This window comes from Pelophylax lessonae, assembly GCF_965119305.1.
Source record: "Pelophylax lessonae genome assembly, chromosome: 5".
In the NCBI taxonomy this organism is placed as follows: Eukaryota; Metazoa; Chordata; class Amphibia; order Anura; family Ranidae; genus Pelophylax; species Pelophylax lessonae.
In genome coordinates this window covers 279939434-279965594 of record NC_138772.1, presented here as the reverse complement: position 1 = coordinate 279965594, position 26161 = coordinate 279939434, and the positions used below count along the sequence as shown (strand labels likewise).

Below are 26161 nucleotides of genomic sequence, written 5' to 3'. Positions count from 1 at the left end.
CACATTATTTCCTGCCAGAAAAATCCACGTACACTGAGAGGTTTGTTACACACCAGTGATTCTTGTAAAGTTATGTATATCAAATTCACGGCAGAGAACAACATCACTAAATCATTCTTAGTTTTCACTATAAAAAAAAAAACAAAGAAACCTTTTTAACTATAAAAGGCAAAAAAGCTAATTGTATCTTCCTAAGACATTTTAGACAATTCAGACAGTTTTTTTGTGTATTTGCCAGACTACAGTTAGGCAAGAATAGAATTTAGTTATGTGTCAATTTTTACTGGACCATTTCTTTGAATAATGATCTCTTTTGGGCCCATTACCATTAATCTCATATAAAATTCATAAAGTTAAGTCCATGGGGGTAGCAGATGCAGGACAGTTTCCAGCACCCAAATTTTAATTTTTAAACCTTAATTGGGTTCATATTAAAAAATTGGGAAGGTAATGAAGGCTTATGCTCCAAATGTTGTATGCAACAACTGAGAGAGCTTGAAAAGGTGTGGCAGCCGTGGACTTCCCAGAAGAGCAGGCTTTCTATACTTTTACTGTTGCAATGCCTCCTAGAATTGGATATCACCTCTTTTCTTTCCTCCATTCCTTCCACTATGTGCCTACCCCTCCCTTCCCTTTCCAGGACCCCCCCAGAGGATATGTAGCCCTTCCTATTGATGTAAATATAATATCCGGTTCTTTGGGATTGTGGTGGAGCAGGTTTCCCGTCCTAAAAATTGCTGGATGGTATTTTTTGTTTCTCTTTAATTTACTTTATTTTATTTAGTTATTGCAACAGATGTAAAACGTGTGCTTATGTACTACCATGACAAGTTGGTTGTTTCAGTTTTTCTTTCTGTCTGTTCTATTATTTTATCCTTCAATAAAGAAATCCTGATTGTTTTTTTTTTTTTTTTTTTTTTTTAACAATTTAGAGACCACAGAGTGTGGTGCCTAGGAATTGCAAATGTGTTTATGGACCTGAGAAGTTCGACACATCCTCTTTTCAACCCTGACCAGTGTAGAAAACACATGACAAGCAAACTTTTTTGACTTGCCTGTGAATGAAGCCTAAGACATACCTCCCCACTTTTTGAGATTGGAATGAGAGACACCTATTAGCACAAGTATGTAGGCATAGGACACACCCCCCTGTCAATTGGCAAATGTCGTGCCCATTCACAAGAAAGGTAGTAGGGAGGAATCGAGCAACTATAGACCAGTGAGTCTGACATCAATAGTAGGCAAATTAATGGAAACCCTATTAAAGGATAGAATTGTGGAACATCTTAAATCCCATGGATTGCAAGATGAAAAACAACATGGGTTTACTTCAGGGAGATCATGTCAAACAAATCTTATAGATTTTTTTGACTGGGTGACTAAAATAATAGACGGTGGAGGTGCAGTAGACATTGCATATCTAGATTTTAGTAAGGCTTTTGACACTGTCCCACATAGAAGACTTATCAATAAACTACAGTCATTGAGCATGGACTCCCATATTGTTGAGTGGATTAGGCAGTGGCTGAGTGACAGACAACAGAGGGTCGTAGTCAATGGAGAACATTCAGAACAAGGTCATGTAACCAGTGGGGTACCTCAGGGATCTGTACGGGGACCAATTTTGTTTAATATCTTCATAAGTGATATTGCAAAAGGCCTCGATGGTAAGGTTTGTCTTTTTGCTGATGACACAAAGATATGTAACAGGGTTGATGTTCCTGGAGGGAAACGCCAAATGGAAAAGGATTTAGGAAAACTAGAAGAATGGTCAGAACTCTGGCAACTGAAATTTAATGTGGATAAGTGCAAGATAATGCACCTGGGGTGTAAAAACCCAAGGGCAGAATATAGAATATTTGACACAGTCCTGACCTCAGTATCTGAGGAAAGGGATTTAGGAGTAATTATTTCAGAAGACTTAAAGGTGGGAGGACAATGTAATAGAGCAGCACGAAATGCCAGCAGAATGCTTGGATGTATAGGGAGAGGTATAAGCAGTAGAAAGAGAGAAGTGCTTATGCCGCTGTACAGAACACTGGTGAGACCTCACTTGGAGTATTGTGCGCAGTACTGGAGGCCATATCTCCAGAAGGATATAGATACTCTAGAGAGAGTTCAGAGAAGAGCTACTAAACTAGTACATGGATTGCAGGAAAAAACTTACCAGGAAAGGTTAAAGGACCTTAACATGTACAGCTTGGAAGAAAGAAGAGACAGAGGGGATATGATAGAAACTTTTAAATACATAAAGGGAATCAACTCGGTAAAGGAGGAGAGCATATTTAAAAGAAGAAAAACTACCACAAGAGGACACTGTTTTAAACTAGAGGGGAAAACGTTTAAAAGTAATATGAGGAAGTATTACTTTACTGAGAGAGTAGTGGATGCATGGAATAACCTTCCTGCAGAAGTGGTAGCTGCAAATACAGTGAAGGAGTTTAAGCATGCATGGGATAGGCATAAGGCTATCCTTCATATAAGATAGGGCCAGGGACTATTCATAGGATTCAGATATATTGGGCAGACTAGATGGGCCAAATGGTTCTTATCTGCCGACACATTCTATGTTTCTATGTTTCTGTCACACCTCCATAAAGGAGAATTATACAAAAAAATGTATAAACTCACAAGTGCTTTTTTTTACCACAACTATTTCTTTATATTGGCTTTTGGAATTTACAAATAAAGCAATTTAGAAGTCGGATGAAAGGTTTAGCACTGTGAAAAACATTTTGAAAGATAAACAGTGCATTTTATATATAACTATATAGATCAGACCAAATGAGGGATAAATGAGCAGGACAGAGGGACTTTGTTCCAAATCAAGGATAGTCCTTTTACGATTGGAAGTTATGCTATGAGTAATGTACATGCAACTTCTTTAAATTTTGTCCTTACAGTATAATATTGCTACATTTGGGATTTAGCAGGTAGTGTGTGCACATGAAAACCCATTGACACACACACACACATTAATTTCCTCCATTTACTGTTTTCAAAGAAAAACAACATGAAATATTCAGTTGTAAGTAACACATAGTCAACAATGATCTCAATGGTCATCTTGTAATCATCTCTATTTAGTGGTTAAATAGCATATGAACTGGAAAATACCCAGACTCAAAAGATAAAGAGGAATTCCTTTATATAAATAGCATAATGGAACATCAGTTAATGGTTTGGGATCCTGTTCTCAGATGAAATCCTGATTTTCTGAGGATCAGTCCTGATGAAAATTAACTGACATATGCTTAGTAAGTCTGATCAAACCCTACAGTAAACATATTTAGCTTCAAGGAAGAATGAAACAGGCTTACATTTTTATAACAGCTGGAATCTAATTGGTTGCAATTCTCTGTATTGCTATCTTTTAGCTGTTATAATACTAACTGGATTATTCAAATAGAATAGTAGCGGTGATGACCAAAGTGCAGCAGCTTTTATTAGTGTAGCACTACTCCCTTGGGAGCTGCTGAAAACGGGTCCCCCTGGGTTACTCATAGCAACAACTTGTGAATCCTTAAGACTTTAGGTTTTTGGCTCAGTCAGTAAACAGTCCAGGGGATTTGGTTTTTGTTGTTTTTATTTTATGATGGGATGGGAGAAGGGATGAGTGGGATACTCCAACTTAGCAAACTATGCACAACCTTGATGACTTCTATCTATGTTGAATGCGGAAAGTCCGCTGCTTCACCTTGCCACCTAAGTGAAGTATTAAACAAGTGAGCTACTTGGTAGATTACTCTGCAGGGTTCTACTTGACACCCCCTTTACACTCTTCAGGGTTCTACCTGGCACCCCCTTTACTAATATCTGTGTGAGCTGACCTTCTGTCCACTGACCTCACTGGAGTGGTCCTCCTTCCTGGGCAGACCCCTTGACAAGCCCCTTGGTACTCACACTGTTTTTCCCAGGTAGTTCTGTCTGCAGCTCTGCTGTCAGCTTCTCCAGGATCTTCAAGGCTCAGCTCCACACCTGGCTCATTAGGCCAACTGCCTGTGACCACTTTCCTCAGACTGCAGAAGGAGCGACAGCCGTCACCCTCCTCCTGGGACTCTGCTTCCCACCAAAGATGCCCTGTCACATGTGTCCCCAGTTTTTATGGTCAATCCTAGGGCTGCACTGCGGTGGTGCCCTCCCACTGGGACTGACACAAAACCCCATGTGTCACTGGCTAGGTTTCCTCCACTGTCCAACAGGCTCACCTATTGGATGCAGTGGGGACACTCCCTCAGACCAAGTGATTCACACCTGGACACATGACATAACAGATCAGGCTCCCCGGATAGGCAGAATGGAGCAAAACAAATGCTTTTTTCCTAGCACCTATCTAGGAGGGTGCTACATCAGTATATCAGAAATAATCTGTTTAACTAACCTGTCTGCAGAAAAATGAACCCCCTTGTTTTCATCTATGGTGTGTTGTTGATCATAATTGCTAACTGCATTGCCTAACTAGACATGCCAAAAACCTATTATTACACATACCTTTTTAAAATTAAAAGCCAGGGCTCAGTAAAGTGGGTGTCGGGGAAGCAAAGGGAATCTAAGTGTATGCAGCTGGTTTCGGGGTGGAAGGTTGGTGAACTATTGCTTTGGCCAGAATTTCCCTTCCCAATAACATACTACCCTGATCACATGCAAAGTACTTTTAACTGCAAGTTCTTTCAATTTTAAGGTATGGACTAGTTTCCAAGTGTACTTGTAGCCATCATGAATTTAAAGTGTACGTCCAGCTAAACTTTCTGTTTTAGTTTTGTATAGGGTGAGGAAGGTTTAAAACTCATGTAGGGTTTTGTATGCTATCCAGGACTAGGCTAGTGCGATTTACCTTGATACCCTGTCCTGATAACAATGTTTTAAAAGACAGGAAGTAAGGAAAAATCTGCAAACAATCTGCTATTTTCAGTAAGTAAGTAAGAAAGGTGTGGGGATTTGCACTCACCAGCCACTTTATTAGGTAAATAGTGTATATATAGGAGTGCGCTAACCAGTGAATAGGGAGGCAGCACTTAAACTCTAAGAACTAAAGAGTGCAAATTGGAAAAGAAAAAATAAGCGCGCTCCCCCTAAGAAATAGTGTGTATGACAAATATGACAATTGTGGAAATCTGCTAAATATAAAAGATGAATCAACCACATACAAACAGAAATCCAGTGTGATGAAAATTGTGTAACAACACCACTTTTGGTGTAATAAGGATGCAATTGGAAGGAACAAATGGCAAGATGACTTTCCACAATGTAGACACAAATATAGGAAAGACAGTCCATAGGGCACAAGTCCACTGATTTCTTCACAATTTGTGATTTTCCGTGACAAGTGAAAAAGATCCAAAACACTTATATCTTCACCCAGGGATGGGGAGGGACATGCACTGTGGGTGGCTCCTTACCAGATAACTGATAATGAAAGGCGGTCAAGTTGACTCTATGGCCTAATTCCTCACAGTGTATCTTCCCCTCCTCTCCATAAACACCTTGTGCTCGTGAAGAAAGTAAAGTGAATGGCTCCTTACCAGAGATAACATGTGTTGAACGCAAAAACGTGTTTAGTGTATTGCCTGCGAAGTAGTCTCCATATGGTCTCCAGAAGGACAGTTAGGAAGGTCAGTCCTCTCCTTTATTCCACAACCGATACCACTGGTATGATGTAAATCCAGCAAATGCACAGCACAGACACTCACTAAGAGCTCAGGGTCTCATACTAAAGATTGGGAATCAGGAGGTTGCCAATGTGGTTGATTAATCTTTTATATTTAGCAGATTTCCACAATTGTCATATTTGTCATATGCACTATTTCTTAGGGGAAGCGCGCTTATTTTTTCTTTTCCACTTTATTAGGTACACCTGTTCATTTGCTTGGTAACACAAATTGCTAATCAGCCAATAAAATGACAGAAACTCAATGCCTTTAGGCATCTAGTTGTGGTGAAAACGACTTGCTGAAGTTCAAACCGAGCTTCAGAATGAGGAAGAAAGGGAACTTAAGTGACTTTTAACATGGCATGGTTGTTGGTGTCAGATGGGCTGGTCTGAATATTTCAAAAATTGATGATCTACTGGGATTTATTCATGCATAACTATCTCTAGAGTTTACAGAGAATGGCTGGAAAAAGAGAAAATATCCAGTAAGCGGTAGTTGTGTGGAGGGAAATGCCTTGTTTAGGTCAGAGGAGAATGGGAAAACTGGTTCCAGATGATAGAAAAGCAACAGTAACTCAAATAACCACTCGTTACAACCAAGGTATGCAGAATATCATCTCTGAACGCACAACACATCGAACCCTGAAGCAGATGGGCTATAGCAGCAGAAGACCACACCGGATGCCACTCCTGTCAGCTAAGAACAGGAAACACAGGCTATACTTTGCACAGGTTCACCAAAATTGGACAATAGAAGATTGAAAAAATATTGCCTGGTCTCGTTTTCAGCTGCGACATTCAGATAGTAGGGTCAGAATTTGGCATAAACAACATGAAACATGGATCCATCTTGCCTTGTATCAACGGTCCAGGCTAGTGGTGGTGGTCTAATGGTGTGGGGGATAATTTGTTAGCACACTTTGGGTCCCTTAGTACCAATTGAGCATTGTTTAAATGCCACAGCTTACCTGAGTATTGTTGCCAACCATGTCCATTCCTTCATAACTACAGTGTACCCATCTTCTGATGGCTACTTTCTTTAGGATAATGCACCATGTCACAAAGCTCAAATCATCTCACCACTGGTTTCTTAAAGATGACAATGAGTTTACTGTACTCCAATGGCCTCCACAGTCACCAGATCTCAATCCAATAGAGCACCTTTGGGATGTGATGGAAAGGGAGATTTGCATCATGGATGTGCAGCTGACAAATCTGCAGCAACTGTGTGATGCAATCATGTCAATATGGACCAAAATATCTGAGGAATGTTTCCAACACCTTGTTGAATCTATGCCACAATAAATTAAGGTAGTTCTAATGGCAAAAGAGGGTCCAATCTGATACTAGCAAGGTGTACCTAATAATAATAAAGTGGCCGGTGAGTGTAAATGCTCTCAGTCAGGTTTTAAGCAGTGTGTACCAAAAGCTGTACTTTCCCTTTAAAAATATGAAGTGCTCATGCGCAACCTTTTCACAGTTCATTCATAAATCTCATACAAAAATGGCTATACAAAGTGCTTATGTGCAAACAATTCATATATTATACATGAAGTGATATTACACATGTGCTTTTCATTTAAATAAATAGTAAAATGTCCATCAAAGTTCATAGGTTCTTAACTAAATTCCACTCAAATTCCACCGCTGTGCTACCATCACCCCCAAAAAGAGCCTCTTACCAAATTTACAACCTCCAAATTATAAGAGGTTGGTACAGCAGATAGCAGTCCTCATGGAATCACAGCAACAGTCTAGTACACAGTTTATGGCTCTCTCCCCTGGACCTCCAGAATCAAACACATCTTCACCTGGGTTTGGCTCCAGTCACTCACATGACAAAGGTATCTGAATAAAATTAAATATAGACTTCATATTTCTATAAAAACAAATCTGCAAAACCATGGCCCAATACCTCAATTGCAAATCAGTCTATTGATTTTTAAAAATACACACAAAAGTCAGAAATAATAAGCATTAAAACAACACAGCCGCTCAGCAAGCTGCATGATGACGTCATGTGCTAGCTCTGCCCGCTTATTATTTCTGACCTTTGTAAGTATTTTTAAAATTCAGTAAACTGATTTGCAATTGAGGTATTGGTCCATGATTTTGCAGGTTTTGTTTTTTAAAGACATATAAAGTCTATATTTATTTTTATTCAGATTCTTATGTCATTTAAATTAAACACGTTTCAAAGGAGTTCAAAGGTTGCTGTTTATGTTGAATATTACAGTATAAGTAAAATATTAAAATGTGGAAATGCACTATAACCGAACAAAGCCTACAATAAATATATTTGTGGCAAAATGAGCTTAAACACATATTAGTAGTTCAAATTTTTAGTTAGGCAAAAATACAAAAGATTTCTATGATAAATTTGAACTGAGCAACTGCAGTAACAATACATTGTTCACGTATACCAGATCAGTTCTCATGATGCAAGGGAAAAGGCAAGGATTTCCTACGATTTCATTGTCTTCTAAAGCAGTGTTTTTCTCAACATTTTTCCGGTCAGGGCACCCTTGAAAGTATTTTCAATCTTGAGGCACCCTAGCTTTGGTTGGTTGAGCTTGGTTCACAGTACTGAGTGCCAGGGAATTTTGTACCCATTCCCGACATGCAGACAAATGCGCTGTTTTTGAACAGAAGCACAGGGATGTCATTAATTACTAATCACACTCCCACACATTGGCAAATGCAGTGCATTTTAGCTGCAGTGCGATTTAAAAAGAAAAGGGTCAATAAATTCTTTCCCTATTTTTCTGCAGGTAGGGAAGCCCATTGAAATGAATGAAGTGCCCTACACGTAACAGCATAGATGTGAACCTCCACTTTGGGATGTCACCTTCACACCCAAGCCTCCTTTCTCTGCTTACCTCCATATCCTGAACCCCCTCTCTGCTCACCTTCAGATCCCCCTCTCTTCTCACCTCTGTTCCCCCCAACCCCCTCTTTGCTTACTTCTGTCCCCCAAACCCCCCTCTCCACTCACCTCTGTATCCCAAACTCTCTGTCTGCTCACCCGTTCCCCACACCTCCTCTCTGCTCACCCCTGTACCCAGTCTCTGCTCATCCCTTTACCCCAAACCCCCTTTGATCACCTCTATACCCCAAACCCCCTGTCTAATCACCTCTGTACCCCAAACTCCCTTTCTGCTCACCTTTGTACATAAAACTCTCAGACGGCTAACCTCTGTACCCCAAACCCCCCTCTCTGCTCACCTCTGTTCCCCAAACCCCCCTATCTGCTCACCTCTGTACCCCAAAATCCTTTTTGCTGCTCACCTCTGTACCCCCAAACTTTCCTCCTTGCTCACCTCCACACCTTAAACGCATTTGTACCCCACTCTGTCTGCTAAAGCCAACCCTCACTTCAGATCCCCAGAGTAGGACTGTTCTGCTCTTACAGTCCACAAGGCTGTAGGAGGTGCTGGCCAAGTGCAGGGAGTGTGGTCCTACACACAGCCTCGCACTCATACCAGTTATTGCCCTGTAGGGGGAGGCAAATATCTTTCCACTTCTCTACACTTTAGTATCCCGACTGAGGTCCTGCTATGCCGATGTGCGTTCAGCAAAGCGGAACCTTGGTCGAATGTGACAGCCTTTCTTAACCAGAACGCAGCGACAACCTGATTGAGAAAGGCTGTTCTAAAGCATCGTTTTAGATCAAAGTTTTACCATAAAACATAAAAAAGAAAAGTACATTTTCAATAAGATAATGTCTTTTTTTTTTTTTTCATCAAAACGATTTAAATAAATGGGAAGGAAAAGGTTCATTAGACATTTTTAGGGTAAACTCTGTATTAAGTAGGGATGACGTTGTATAGATGTTTATTGAAACTTTTTTGTTTTATGTTTTTTTTTAACATTTAGCTTGCTGCTGTTGTAATTTTCTGTCACAATGAGATCACAAAAAAGGTTGTGATCTCTAGTGGTGTGCTGCAACAGTGTAGGGAAAATAAAAGAATAGAAATATGCTATTCATATGTATAACCTAAAAAAAAAAACATTTTTTTTTTTTTTACAGATGGTGAAAAGGTTGTTTTAAAAAATCATCTTGATCAAAATACTCCCTCACAGTGGAACACTATAGAATCATCCAGAACTAACAAAGATTCCATAGAAGATATTAATTCACCAGAACAGTAAGTATTGTATCTACTATTCTTAAAAATTGGGAGATACAAAGAATGGGAGAAAATCACATTTTAAAATATATTAAAATACAAATTGTGGGTTACAGAAGAAAATCACATTTTAAAATATATTAAAATACAAATTGTGGGTTACAGAAATGCACCTAAAAGTTTCAACTTACTAGCATTTTTAAAGTGCATTTACAACATTTACTATGTAGCTCCACCCTCCATCCTCCAGCCCTCATTCCAGTCTTATGCTGACCATACATGGTTTAAATTTCAGCAGATCCCTGTGAATCAGCCAGTTCCTGCCAAGGGTGGCTCTTTTGGCAGCAACTGGCTTGACAAATTTCGATGTAAAAATTGAAGGAGTCAGGCAAAAAATTCTCAGCTGAGCAGTGACTGTAGCCAGTGTGATGCAGACACTGTTTAGGTATTGGGACAACCATGGGTGCAGCAGCTTTTAGAAAACAATTGCTGTCAGAGGAGATTTCTCCATCGACCCTGTTTTGTGGGGTCGATGGAGAAGTGTGGGATATGGGAATCTATTGATTTCTCTCGTTCTGCCTATTTGTCACAACCCCTTACGTTCTACGCTTAAGTCCTGGTGTCCTTCAATTTTCACAGTCATAGACGCGTTTACATTATGCGTAATGTGTTGCGCATGTCATGGGGTAAATCACATGACTTGCCATGTGCCCAGCAAGTCTATTTATTCTTGAGCTGGAGACACTGTCCCTTCTCAAACACTGAGCCTGACAGCCCTCAAGGCACCCAAGCTCCCCCAGTCTGCCAAAGTCTTTACCAGTTTGCTACAGTCTTTGCCAGTCTGCTTTAGGCCCTGTCCATCTGCTGCAGTCTCTACCAGTCTGCTTCAGTCTTCACAAGCCTGCTACAGTTGCTACCAGTTTGCTACAGTTTCTACCAGTCTGTTTCAGTTTTCACCAGCCTGTTGCAGTCACTACCAGTTTTCTACAGTCCTTACCAATCTGCTACAGTTCTCTCCTGCTCAGTTGGCTATAGTCTGGTACCACCTCTTCTGCACTATGGACACCTCTCCACTTCTGTGTCAATGAGTACCTGTTAGCTTTCTCTTAGTCTTGAACCTTGGGGAACGCAATCATTTTTAGGTAGGATCATGCCTATGCTTATATCAGCAAGTCAACACCCACATACGTGACACCACGGGGCCTAACAAGAGAAATCCTATTGTGTATGTCTAGACTTTTACTCATCTATCCCCAGTCCAGTGGGGTTATAAAGAGGCCACACAGACACTTGTGTAGTACCCTACGGGTAGGTGCTAGGTAAAATATAGTGGGCTTTGTCTGCCTAACAGCAGAGCCATGTATTCTTTTGTGAGGTAGGTTGGCATGGCTACCAAGTGTGTCTGCTGTGAGGGGAGTCTCCTCACTGGCCATGTGAGAAGCTTCTCATTGGACAGTGAAGGAAACCCAATCAGGGGCCCATTCAGGCTTGTAACTACCCCAGAAGGCCGTTTCTGCCGCAATGGATTCTGGGAGTGGGAGTTTGGGGGTGGCACATGACACAATGTCTTTGGCGGGAGCAGAGTCCCAGGAAGGAGGGTGCGGCTGTCTCTCCTCCTATCTGAGGAAGGTGGATGTCTCGGGGTGTTGTCATAGTGTCCAGAGCGTGCTGAGTGAGCTGAGGGGATCCGGTGTGCTGAGAGCCAGCGGAGAGAGAGAGAGGGGTCCAGTCCCAGGAAAGCCTACACAGGTCGTGAGTACTGAGGATTTTCTCCTGGGGGTCTGCCTGAGGTTAGAGGGGACCACTCCAGAAGAGGTTCTAGGATACAGTGCCAGCTAGTTGGAAAGGGGGTACCTAGGTTGAGGACCCTGAAGCTACAGAGGGGGTATATAGTCAGTGGACCCTGAAGAGTTCAAGTGAAAGGGGGCACCTGTGGTTGGACCCTGAATTGTACAGAGTGTGTCAGTTGCAAGTACAGCTATACAGAGTTCTACTTCATACTACCTCAAGCTAGTCAAAGCGGGGGGGGGGGGGGGGGGGGACAGTATTCAGTGACTTCCACAGCACAACAGTGTCAGGTGCTTTACAGTATATTTACAGTGTTTGAGAGCGTTGGCTGGCACCGGCTGGCGTCAAGGAAGCAGCAACGTGCATTTTTCAGGAGTAAAGTCCCACATGTAATTAGTTCAAGCCTCAAGGAGTATCCCACTCATTCCCTTCTCCCATCCCCTTTAAACCAAATAAAAACCACAAACAAACCTTCCCGGAGTTGTCGCTACTTCAGTTGTCACACTCAGGGTCACAGCTCACATGGGCTGGAGAGAGTACCGGTACTCTGGAAACCTTGCTACATTTGTAAAAAAACATTTGTACTGGGCATTCATGTGCAATCTGTAATTTCCATGTGATCCTATGTAGAATGTATACACTTCTGCCCTCCAAAGAATGCAAAGTGCTAGACTGCGGAGAGGTCAGTATAGGACTGGCAGGGAGTCGTACAAAAAAGTGTAACTGCACTAAGCCTCGATTCACACTAGCGCGACTTGTCAGGCAACTTGTCAGCCTGACAAGTCGTGCTCCCTCGCAGTCCATTGACTGCTACAGGACCCGTTCTAATAGGAGCGACACAAGTCGCTCCAACTTATAAAAAGGGTCCTGTACTACTTCGGGGCGACCTCGGAGCGACTTGCATAGACTTCCTTTATGTGAAGTCCATGCAAGTCGCTCCGAAGTCGTGGTGCATGGGAATGCACAAGTCGCCCACGTGCCGCCCCAGTGTGAACCGACTCTAAGGCCTTTCTTTATTTTTTGTTTTGAATAGAGATTTGAAGAGTTAGAGCCCCTGTCAGGTATGCCCTATTTTTCCTCACTTTATATCATTATATTTATTAAGGACACGGTATTTACTATATATGTTTTTGAGCACAGAGTCACTTTTATATATTTTTGAGATATTTTTTATATGCATTTATAATTTACCAATTTTTATCAGCCAAGTAATATTCATTAATTATACACTTTGGTTTGTGTATCACTATATTTGCACTAATATTTATGATTCGTTTATATAGCAATTTTAGAAATTATGTGCTGGTATCATACAAAATAATAACAATCGGGTAAACCCTACAGGTATTTATAGTCACAAGCAAGCGCTGTATTTTGGTCTTAACTAAGACCTTAGATATTTTACCTACCTCCTTTTATACAGCAGCTGCTAATCATTGATTTTAGTCTCTTTTAACATCTATTTACAATTTATACATATTACCCTAATTATAGTGTTCTTCCACTGGCGCGAGGAATATACTTTTGTATATACAGGCTTTAATACTAAAAAAAACTCCTTGTTTGGGCACTTTGTGTTATGGGTAGACAACACTCTTGGGCACTTTGTGTTATGGGTAGACAACACTCTTGGGCACTTTGTGTTATGGGTAGACAACACTCTTCCTCTATTTCCCACAATCTCCTGCTTGTAAATCATATTGTCACGTGCTCTCCCAAAGGAAACTGTAAGCTTTTGTGTTGATGCACATTTCATAGATATATTCCATTGCTGTGGTCATTGAAATGAAAGCCTGTTGTGACTGCATCTAGGCAGAGACGGGCTGTACTGTAAAAATGCAGGAGATCTGCAACACTAAGGTGTAAAAGCCCTTCCCTCCTCCACCCCCTAATTCCCCCAAAATACATGACATTTGCTATTTACAAGACATTGCTGAATGCAAAAGGTGCAAATCTACTTTAAGTGACTAGTGCCAAGCCCTACACTAACCTGACCCTATGTGTAATTTTATCAGCAGCACTTCTAAAGCTTTCTCTACCATAAAAAAGCAAATTGTCAATATGGCTGCTGAGAACCAAATCTTTTTATGGTTGGGTTATACAAACACATCATTTATTATCTTTGTAAGCCTTCAAACCTAAATTTAAAGGTTGGAAATTATAGTTAGCTGGTTGCTATGGCAGTGAAATCTTGCAGTCTGCAAACCTTGAATAGGTTGTGTTCGCCTCAAAACCATGTTAGTCACAAACCCAGATCTCATCCCTATTACCAACTGATTGTAAATCAGTAATAGGGAAAAAAAATAGCCCGCAGAAAAAACATGAGCAATACTGATGATTAGTCTTTTGCCTGTCTTTTTTTTTTTTTTGGCACACCTGTCAGAGTTTAGTCCCTCTTTAAGAACTTACAAATGTTTTAAAAAACATGATATAGAATATTATGCACAGATTGTGTATTTTTTCTGTGATTACAATACATTTTCCACACACCTCCAGTTTTATGAAATACCACTTTTAGAGCACACTACTAGATTTCGTGAGAAGGGCATAAAGAATATATAGATGAAATACTTATGTACCCTATTTTCAAAATGACCATAAAAATGTTAACTTTTTCTTTTATTTCTTAACAGTATACAGCGGCGGCTATCATTACAACTACCCATCCTCCACCATGCCTACTTGCCATCAATAGGTGGCGTGGATGCAAGCTGTGCCAGTCCGTGTGTAAGCCCTAGTGCCAGCCCTCGGCACAGACATGTGCAGCCTTCCTTCCAAGTTATGGTCTCTGGCCTGTAGGAATGGATGAAACAGGCTTCCTAGACTATTCCTGTAATTTCTCAAGAGAGACTCAACTGCACATTCTGATATAGAACCTTTGCTACACTTATAACATTTGCTCTTAATACATGGAGACAGAGGAATTATATGGATCTAATCCTGGGAGGCCAATTTCAACCAGCGTGGGCTAGAAGAGAAAGCGTTAGAGAGATGCACAGAGTCATACCTGGAGCCTTATTTGTGGAGTTTTTGTTTCTTTACTCAGAGGACTCAGATAAAAGAAATTCTTCCCAAAACTCTATGAGCAAAAGAACAAGAGTATAGAGTTCTCAATCTTGCACAAAGGAGGAAAATGATAAAAAATAAAAAAAAAAAAATTCAGAAAACTTTTTAAATCCAACTCACAATGCTACGAATATGGCTGCTATGAACTTTGGTTAGTACACTTTATATACATGTAAAAATGAAAAAAAAAAAATAATAGTAATGAAAAAAAAGACAAAAAAAAAAAAAAAAATGAAGACAGCACAGCTAGGAAATATTTGCAGAGAAACATACACGGGTTTGCACAATTCTGCTGAAATGCTGAATGCATTCCATTATAAGCCCTGCTTATGTTTCATATCGCAGACAATACACAGTGGAAATCAAATTTGAGAGCATACTCACAAATGATCCCTCAGGTGAAAGCGAGACATGCAGTATTACCAAGGTTTTGTCTCTGTAACTGAACTAAGCTGTTTTTACAATGGTATCCAATATTGATGGAAGCAGTATGGAGTCAGTAGGAAACCAAGGTTTTACTGTACTGAGCCAGAACAATTTGCAGCACAGCACTTCAAAGAATTTAGGAACGGCCCAGTTCCTACGCTCGCCATTTGGGACTATGTTTTATCAAGGTTTCCGTATTTTTTGTAATGCACAGAACTGAGTGACTTGCAGGCTTGAGACCTAGTAAATAGCTTATATGTCACAAGATGGATGGTTTGTCACAATTTGTGTTTGATTTGTTTCATACAGTGCCACAGAAAAAGTACAATAAAACCAATGTTGCAGTGGATTCAGGTTTACACTGATGCCAGTCATTATTAACAACATCTGTTGCGCCGGGATGGTGTTAAAGTTTTCTTTATCTGTGAAGTCAGCCAATTCCCTAAGTATTTTGTGTCATTTTCAAAGAGCTATATGGAAAAACGCTCCATTTTCTGAAATACAAGTCTTGATACATGTCTGGCAGAATTATAGCAAATTACAAATTTGTACTGCATTATATGTATATATACTGGATCCAGTTAAATTGGAATAGACATCAAATTCGCATTGTGTAAAATATCTACAAGATACCATATCCTCTTTGGATGTCAGTTTTCTTAATCAGTAAATTTATATAAGGCATCAATGTCTTAAGTTAGTTTACATCTCGCATCTCAAATCTCATATCAGTGAGATAAATATAGAAGACTTTTTTTAACATGATGGTTGAATAGCACATATATACTGTGATCCTTAGTTAGAGCTCCCACTTCCCTGTTTTTTTCTAGGATGGCCCTGTTTGTGCTTCAGGAAATCCATATCCCAGCACTATCCATATCTCGATTCAGTAATCCATGTTGGATCGGCATTGCAGGTTTTTGAACAAAGTTATTTTCATATGGTTGTCCTAGCTTTTATGTTCCCTATAATAGGAGGTTCTGCCTGAATTAACCAGGTAATATTATTGCTCACTCAGACTTATCTGGTCACTAGACTCTTAAGTACTCAGTACTCTAATTCTGAACAGAAAAAAAAATTGCACTTGGAATACTGAAGTTATTTAAGGGTATCAGTGAGACTAATTCATCTATTCGTTTGTGTGAAACTGAACGAGAAGCGGGGCAAGATCTCAGTGCTTGAGTAAAAAACACATATGAAAAACCAGGGGCTGACCCAGCCGCTGGACAGCTTCCTAAAGCCAAAGCCTTGCTTTTGGGTGGAACAAACTTTTTAAGATGTGAAATATTAAGATTAGATATTAAATATCAATTTAGGTTGCCAGTTGTACCTCACTGCCCAGTGTCCATGTAAATAGCGGTCTTCAATTGCCTGGATAAACTTTGGGGTTGAGGTAGAAATCTTTAGAGAGGCAACGTAAACTTTTCCTGTACTCGCTCACACTGCTACATTGGGAAGTTTTACCAGCTGCAACAAGCCATTCTTGTGTTTTTAGACATTGATTCGATTGTCTAAGGCCTGTGGGACTCAACATTCTTGTGCTATTCGCACCATGTTATTTAAAATGTCCTTCCTATATAGTATGTTTGAACATTGAACATTTTATGTTTTCTGGAAGATGCCCAAATACAAGTCAAACTCACCAGTGTTTTGTTACCCACATCACAATAATCAGATCATCAAATACAACAGAATTCACAAATACCAAAATGTAACTTTAATATCAGTGCTGAGAATTGTTTTAGATAGACATTCAGTAAATGGTTTAAGTGTCTTGATACTCATTTATATGTATTAACAGCCATTTAACTGTATTCAGATCTGTAGTTTTACTTGTTTGATAAAAAAAAAGAAAAAAATCTTCTTCAGAATGGTGTTGTTTTTTTTTTTCCCCAGCACAGTTATGCCATCTTATGTACAGTCTTGAAAAATTCACCAGTCCTTACAGCAATAATGATAAAATTCCCAATATAACTGCGTTTGTTCTATATGTAATGTAGACTGGGTCATTGTAACTAGAACTTTTCAAGTGTCACCTACAACAAATGGGCATCAAGTCTGTCCAAACATTTATCAGTTAAACTAATATTCATGATGATTTTGATTTAACTGGTATTTTAAAACTGTTGCAAATATAGTCAAGCATAGCATAATAGTAACATTTTAAAGAGCCGGTAAACGTAAATTACAAAATCCTTTATAGGAAACAGATTGTCCTATTTTCCAAGGTAAGTAAAAGTTTAAAGAAAATATCAAAATAATATGCATTTGAGAGAGAGGTGATTTGTGGGAGAAATCTTTATACACATGGCTATCTTCCTACTCAGCATTCCCACAAAACAGTTTTCCCAGTTTATAGTCCTCAAGGACCACCATGTTTTCCAGGACCACCATGTTTTCTGAGGATTGGTTTGGGAAACACTGCTCATTAAAGAATAATGTCCCTGCTAAGACAAGAATAATGACTAATTTACAGGTCCCTCTCAAAAAATTAGCATATTGTGATAAAGTTCATTATTTTCTGTAATGTACTGATAAACATTAGACTTTCATATATTTTAGATTCATTACACACAACTGAAGTAGTGCAAGCCTTTTATTGTTTTAATATTGATGATTTTGGCATACAGCTCATGAAAAACCAAAATTCCTATCTCATAAAATTAGCATATCATGAAAAGGTTCTCTAAACGAGCTATTAACCTAATCATCTGAATCAACTAATTAACTCTAAACACCTGCAAAAGATTCCTGAGGCTTTTAAAAACTCCCAGCCTGGTTCATTACTCAAAACCGCAATCATGGGTAAGACTGCCGACCTGACTGCTGTCCAGAAGGCCATCATTGACACCCTCAAGCAAGAGGGTAAGACACAGAAAGAAATTTCTGAACGAATAGGCTGTTCCCAGAGTGCTGTATCAAGGCACCTCAGTGGGAAGTCTGTGGGAAGGAAAAAGTGTGGCAGAAAACGCTTCACAACGAGAAGAGGTGACCGGACCCTGAGGAAGATTGTGGAGAAGGACCGATTCCAGACCTTGGGGGACCTGCGGAAGCAGTGGACTGAGACTGGAGTAGAAACATCTAGAGCCACAGGCGTGTGCAGGAAATGGGCTACAGGTGCCGCATTCCCCAGGTCAAGCCACTTTTGAATCAGAAACAGCGGCAGAAGTGCCTGACTTGGGCTACAGAGAAGCAGCACTGGACTGTTGCTCAGTGGTCCAAAGTACTTTTTTCGGATGAAAACAAATTTTGCATGTCATTCGGAAATCAAGGTGCCAGAGTCTGGAGGAAGACTGGGGTGAGGGAAATGCCAAAATGCCTGAAGTCCAGTGTCAAGTACCCACAGCCAGTGATGGTCTGGGGTGCCATGTCAGTTGCTGGTGTTGGTCCACTGTGTTTTATCAAGGGCAGGGTCAATGCAGCTAGCTATCAGGAGATTTTGGAGCACTTCATGCTTCCATCTGCTGAAAAGCTTTATGGAGATGAAGATTTCATTTTTCAGCACGACCTGGCACCTGCTCACAGTGCCAAAACCACTGGTAAATGGTTTACTGACCATGGTATTATTACTGTGCTCAATTGGCCTGCCAACTCTCCTGACCTGATTCCCATAGAGAATCTGTGGGATGTTGTGAAGAGAAAGTTGAGAGATGCAAGACCCAACACTCTGGATGAGCTCAAGGCCGCTATCGAAGCATCCTGGGCCACCATAACACCTCAGCAGTGCCACAGGCTGATTGCTTCCATGCCACGCCGCATTGAAGCAGTCATTTCTGCAAAAGGATTACCGACCAAGTATTGAGTGCATAACTGAACATAATTATTTGAAGGTTGACTTTTTTTGTATTAAAAACACTTTTTTTTTTTATTGGTCGGATGAAATATGCTAATTTTTTGAGATAGGAATTTTGGTTTTTCATGAGCTGTATGCCAAAATCATCAATATTAAAACAATAAAAGACTTGCACTACTTCAGTTGTGTGTAATGAATCTAAAATATATGAAAGTCTAATGTTTATCAGTACATTACAGAAAATAATGAACTTTATCACAATATGCTAATTTTTTGAGAGGGACCTGTATAACAATGGAGAAAAAGTTATAATGTTAGACACTTAAATTTATTTTCATGTATGCCTACCTGAATTTCTGTGACATTCATAATATCTTGAATATCTTGTGATAGACTTGTATTTTAAGTTTACTGGTCCTTTAAAAAGAGCATTCACTGTACAAGAAATATTTGAATGCTATAACATTTGTAACTTTATTGCAAGCACATGTAACATAACTAATGCTCAAACTAGCAAGCCTTTGAAAAAAAACATTTATATAAACTCTTTGCTATTTGAGCTCTGTTCAATGATGCCAACTATAGGCACACTCTATGTTCACAAAACAAATAGTGGTGGATTTTGACTTATTTTTACGGCTCTATTTTTGTCTCAATGAATGCATTCATTTATTTTCAATGTGTTATATTTTTTTTCTTAATAAAACCCTGAGACAAATAAACAGAGATAGTACCAGGTGTGTAAGTGTGTGTGTGTGTGTGTGTATGTAGACTTTGGCCACAATGTTGATATTGGTATCTGCATTCTAATGTAATCTACAACCCGAAACCGACAACTTGCCTTGTAAGTATCCAAATTGCATATTCTTGGATGTACCAGGACCTGCAACTATGTTTCTTGAAACTAAGCTAACAGGCAGAGATAATGCACACGTGGTCAATGACTTTCCCTTGAGCAACAACAAGTTCAATGCGCAACAATATTCCTGTGTGAGATAAGGACCTTCTCAACCTAGTTTAACCGCTTGCCTACTGGGCACTTATACTTCCTTCCTGCCCAGGCCAATTTTCAGCTTTCAGCGCTCTCACACTTTGAATGACAATTGCGCTGTCATGCTACACTGTACCCATATGAAATTTTTATCATTTTTTTCACACAAACTTTCTTTTGGTGGTATTTAATTACCTCTGCCTTTTTTATTTCTTACAAAAAAAAAGAAAAAATACAGAAAATTTTGAAAAAAAATAAAATTTTCTCCTTCACTGATGTGCGCTGATGAGGCGGCACTGATGGGCACTGATAGGCTGCACTGATGGGCACTGATGAGGTGGCACTTATGGGCACTGATGAGGAGGTACTAATATGCCGCACTGATGAGCACTGATAGGTGGCACTGATGAGCACTGATAGGTCGCACTGCTGGGCACTGAGAGGTGGCACTGCTGGGCACTGAGAGGCGGCACTGACGGGCGGCACTGATGGGCACTGAGAGGTGGCACTGATGGGCACTGAGAGGCAGCACTGATGGGCACTGATGAGTGGCACTGATGGACACTGATGGGTGGCACTGATGGATACTGACGGGTGGCACTGATGGGCAGCACCATCAGTGCCCATAGTGCTGCTAGTCAGTGCCCATCAGTGCCTAGATGAGCAGGCACTGATGGGCACTGACTGGCAGCACTATGGGCACTGACTGTGGGCACTGATGGCAGGCACTGTGGGCAGTTGTGGCATTTTTTTCCCCTCTTCTGTAATCAGGGCACTGGTGATCAGTGCCCTGATTACATTCCTTTGTGTTCCCTTACCGGTGATCTGCTCTCCTCTTCCTCACACTGCAGTCTCCGTGTGAGGAAGGAGAGCTGGCGATAAGAGATGATCTCATATGTTTACATATGAGATCATCTCTCATTGCACGGTCCGATCACGTGGTAAATGGCCACTGTGATAGGCCATTCACCACGATCTGTGATTGGCTGTGTCCAGGGGACACGGCCGACACAGATTTTCCCTGATGCGCGCTCGCGGGAGCGCGCGGGGAGCCGGTTACTGGGAGGCCGTTTAAAGACAGCCTCCCGGAAATCCGAGTCCGCGCTGTAGCCGTACTTCGGCTATAGCGCGGGCCGGAAATGGTTAACACCATCATTACTCAATTATAACAACGTTTACAATCATATTGGGTGAAGAGCTTAGGGTGGCTGCCAAATTTGAGGGACCAATCAATTGAACAGATGATAAAGGATGACAGCTTCCTGCTCCCTGAGCCCAATCCCTCTTTATTAAATATACCTGCAAATGCAGCTAAGCCAAGCTAAACGTAGTTAATAGAGCTCTCCACAGCAGTCCAATGAAACACAACAATGAAAAAAAACATAAAAAGTGGCGGCAGAAAAGTCCATCGAGTCTACCCATTTCTTGATTTTTTTTTTTTCTCTTTGTTCTTCTTTTTAACTTTATTGTCTGACTATAGATCTGTGTTTGTACCAAGCATGTTTGAAGCCATTTACTGTTGACTGTCTAAATATCTCTGCTGAAAGTTTCAGTAAAATAATACTTTCTAATATTTGTTTTGAACTTTCCTCCAGTTAGTTTGAGGTCATGTCCCTGTGTTCTTAATTTTGGTTTCATATTTAAAAAACTGCCTTCCTGAACCTTATTCATGCCCTTGATGTATTTAAAGGTTTAAATCCTGCTTCCATTTTCCCCTCTTTCCTCCAGACTGTACTGTGAGGGATTAGCTCGGTGGCGGGTGTAGATGACTCCTTGGGGGGTGCGTTTTCACAGAGAAATAGCCCAAAAGTGCTTGCAAACAACAGGTTTATTCTTCAAACAAGTGCATGCAGCAAAAACATCAAAATAAAATAAAACAAAATAAATCCTTGCCTCTGTGGGCGGCTACCTTCTCACGCTGGAACCTACCTAAGAAGTCTTCCCAACCTACTGTTGGGCCGACACTGCTGATCCTACAGCAGACACTCAAATGTCCATTTGTTTGCTTTTCACACAGCACAAACATTGTCCATTGAACATGTCCCTTTGTTTTCTTTCACATCAACAACACTTCGTCTTCTCACCTTTGAGACGTCTTCACTCTTGGTTACCGTCCCGGGCACACATCACTCCGGGGGGTCTTCTCCCAGGCCCACACATCCTGTCGGGAGGCACACGCTGACTGTCCTCCTGCTCCCAGCCCACATGGCTTCAGGATGCAGCTTCTGGAGGCAGCAGTCAATAGATTTTCTCTGGACAAATTATAGAGTCCTTGATCTCCTCATTCTGAACAGCTGAATGGTTTTCAACTTCCTGCTGGCTCTCTCTGCAGCCAACACCCTATAGTATCAGTGAACTTTCAAAGCAGGTGGGAATGTATCTCCTTCCTGTGACTACATTCCCAGATTTAGCTGACTTCCTGTTACATACCCCCCCCTCTTGTTTCAACCCTAGGGTTGGGACACATATTTCCAGGCACGCATGTGTCAGGCACTGCTGACTCACTGATAAGCCTCCTATTATCCTCAAGCTTCCGGATGAAACTGTTTTGTCATCTTCATTGACAGATTTCTCATAAATGCCACACAGTTTGTCTCTCATCTCATATACACATTCTTCAACTGCATTTTTGGCATCATTTTGCTCCTTCTCGTTTCTGTCATCTTCATTGACAGCTTTCTCATAAATGTCAGACAGCTTGTCCCTCATAACCGTCTGTCCAATCCACCATGGAGGACCGTGATCCATAGGCAACTCAATTGGGCTAGTCTTAATGTCTTCAACATTCTTAAGACGCCTCTCTCTGCAATCCATAAATGTTTTCCACAAAACTTTGAGAACCTTTGCTTCACTAAGCTTTGTTCCAAGTAGGGACTCTTGACATCCCTCTGTGACTTGAGTTGCCTCTCCATACAGCTGTACACAATCATTGACTTTTTGTTGTAAAAGGGAATGATCTTCCTTCTTGAGCTTTGCTTGCTCTAAGATGCTGTGCAGAGGATTTTCCAATTGAGACAACAGGCTGTCACACATTTCTTCAAAGTGACCCCTGTTCCTTTTCCCAGAGATATCAATATCATTCAAACATTTCATATTCATAGGCAGATCTGAAGCATTTGCACTCATCAACTTCTTAAACTTTTCGCCCTCCTGAGCGAGTCGCAGTAAAGGCCTACTATTTGATTTGATATTGAGTTTATATTTCTTGCCAAACTCTTCACAGAAGAAGCCAACCAGAACATCATCAACTTTCCTTCCACCAACATAGGGGTCAAAGGCAACAACACAGTTGAACCCAGCGATCTGGGTGGTATCCATTATAGACCTCCTCTCTGCATCAGTGAAGAAGCATGGAACTGCAACACATTCTTTTACAGGTTTCTTCAATGCACTTTCTGCTGAACTATTTGACCGCTCAAGGTCACCTAGTTCTTTTTCTCTATCTGAATTCCACATGGAATGCATCTCAAGATCACGATCAAACTTCTGCCACCCGTCTTTTACCAGTTTCATTTTAGAAATATTCTCTGAAAGGCACTTGAAATTCATTTGCTTCACGTTTTCACCAACAGCCTTAGTTTTCTCCACTAGGTGGCGTTTGCTTTTTCCTCCCAGATTTATATCACTTGCTTTAGTTTTCTCCGCTTTAGTTTTCTCCACTAGGTTTTCAGCCTGAACTGAGAAATCATCACATTTCTTACACAACTCCTTTATTTGCTGAAGTTCTAATGATACATTTTCCAATGCTTGAAGTTTTTGAAGGAACGGTTTATTCCAAAGGGGTGATTCAAGCCACGTGTCATCACATTTCTGAGGCTCACTCAGGACAGACCCCAAAACACTGATCCTTTTAAAAACTGCATCAGGCACACTATCCCCTCTTTGGGACAGATCCTCTGTTGCCTGGAATTCCTCTTCCAGTTCCTGCAACGGAATCTTCATCTCTTCTACTTGCTGTTCTAAGGCTCGTTTAGACTTTTCTAGCTCCTGAACGCTTTTCACAACATCATCCTTGGAGCTGACCAATTCTTCCATTTCTGTACGCAGCTGTTTGTTAACACTTTCTAGTTCAGCCTTACACTCTAGAACTTCCTCCAAAGAGCGAGCCAAGAACAGGGCTTTGCTCTCGTTATCACGCGCCTCCGTTTTTGCACGGTCGCGTTCTTCTGCATATTTTGCAGACACAGTCTTCTCTTCACCAAGCATCTGATCAAACTTCTTTTTCACATCTTCAACACACTGTAATGAACCAACGCTTTCTTCCATGCGTTTTTTCATATCCGCTATCTGAGCTTGCAATGTTGCGACTTGCTCTGATAGGTTTTTCTTTGCTTCCGCCTCCTCTTTTAATTGTTCCAGGAAGCCATTTTTCTCATCTTCCATTTGTTTGAGCTTTGTGCTAAAACTCAGCCTTTGACACCTCTCTTCCTGTAAGAGTTCCTGCGTGTCTTGCAGCTGCGATTCCAAGATAGAAAAATCTTCCGCAATTTCTCTAGATTTGCTGTCTGCTTGAGAAAGCTGATTTGTAACATTGTCCAACTCAACCTGCAGTCGGTTTGCCTTCTCTGACAGCTTAGCACACAATCGGTCACCTTCTGACACCTTGACTTGCGATTCCAGAAGCTGTGCCTCTACTTTTTCCCTCTTATGTTCACAATCTCCTTTTCCCTGCATAAGAGCCTTCACCTCATTGGCTAGCATCTGGGAATAAGAATGTAATTCTGCCACACAGGCTTCTTTCTCCTTTAACTGCTGCTGGACACGTTGGGCTTCCCCTTTCCAACTTTCACAGTCCGCACGCCATTCATCTACCACATTGCTCAAAGTAGTGAGCTCATACACAGTACTCAGTAATTTAGCCTCTCTTTCACTTTTCTCGTTGTCGCTGAGAGACAATGTCGTTTTCAGAGCGACATTCTGTTCCTGCGACTCCTGCAGGTCTATTTTTGTAGCTCCCAAAGACTGAAGACTTTTTTCCAGCTGATTACGCAACTCCAACATATCAGCCATACTTTGCTTCTGCAAAGTCTGAATTTCACTTTCCTTTTCCATGAGGATGGTATCTTTCTCCATTATAGTCTCTCTGCGTTTTTGCAACTCGACCAAAAGAAGAGCAGTGGATTCTTCCCACTGTAACACATGAGACTTGAGTAGTTCATTCATTTCCTGCAAGTTTCTATGCTCCATTTTAAGCAACTCCAAGGCTTGTTCCTTTTCTTCCATTTTCCGTTGCAAGGCATCCAACTCAGCCCTGCACACATACTCGGTTTCCTCCATACCGATGGCCTCCATTGGCTGCTGGCGTCTCTGTTTCCAGCCTGCCATGCTCTCTTGATGAGCCTTTTGTTGAGCTGCAAAGCTCTGCTGAAAATCCGCATTTGCCTGCTGTTGAGCTGCATTTGCTTGCTGTTGAGCTGCATTTGATATAATCAGATGTTTCAACATCTCCTCCATTTTGAGTTTACTTTTCATCTGAGCACACGTTTCATCAGTGTTGCTAGGGACAACAACCTTCCTCTTTAGTAGACTCTCTTTAGGCATGGATGGGGCTGGTTCAGACGGCAACATCCCCTCCATCCATAGAATCCGGTCTCTCATTTCATCTATCTTTACATTCTTCAGGCGTTTTGAACGCCCCATCTTCAATAACTCCACAAACAAATTTTTCACAGTCCAGCAAACAATTTTCAGACCACTGTCTCTTCAACACATGTAGTTTTTTCTCTCTCTTGCAGGATCTCTTTTCCTGCGCACACAGTTTGTGCAGTCACTTGCACCAGACACAACAAAGTTCATCAAATAATTTTGAGACCGCTGTCTCTTTAAAACACTTTTTTTTTTTCTGTCAGGATCTTCTCTCCTGCACACATAGATTGTGCAATCTCATGCACCAGACAAAGTTCATCAAACATATGCACTCCATTGCAGGGATCTCTGCTTATGCCCACTGCATACCTCCACCATATGTGAGGGATTAGCTCGGTGGCGGGTGTAGATGACTCCTTGGGGGGTGCGTTTTCACAGAGAAATAGCCCAAAAGTGCTTGCAAACAACAGGTTTATTCTTCAAACAAGTGCATGCAGCAAAAACATCAAAATAAAATAAAACAAAATAAATCCTTGCCTCTGTGGGCGGCTACCTTCTCACGCTGGAACCTACCTAAGAAGTCTTCCCAACCTACTGTTGGGCCGACACTGCTGATCCTACAGCAGACACTCAAATGTCCATTTGTTTGCTTTTCACACAGCACAAACATTGTCCATTGAACATGTCCCTTTGTTTTCTTTCACATCAACAACACTTCGTCTTCTCACCTT

General features: G+C 41.0%; 1 protein-coding gene across 1 annotated transcript in view; it reads left to right on the top strand.

Annotated features, from left to right (window-relative positions):
- The window catches only part of GABBR2 (gamma-aminobutyric acid type B receptor subunit 2), an 873294-nt gene extending 856967 nt beyond the window's left edge, over positions 1-16327 (top strand). The window contains exons 18-19 of the mRNA XM_082257550.1: positions 9681-9798; positions 14202-16327. Of these exons, the coding sequence (XP_082113676.1) occupies positions 9681-9798; positions 14202-14367 (284 nt within the window). The 3' untranslated portion in view covers positions 14368-16327. The remainder of the gene's footprint in view (positions 1-9680; positions 9799-14201) is intronic.
- Positions 16328-26161: the final 9834 nt, after the last annotated feature.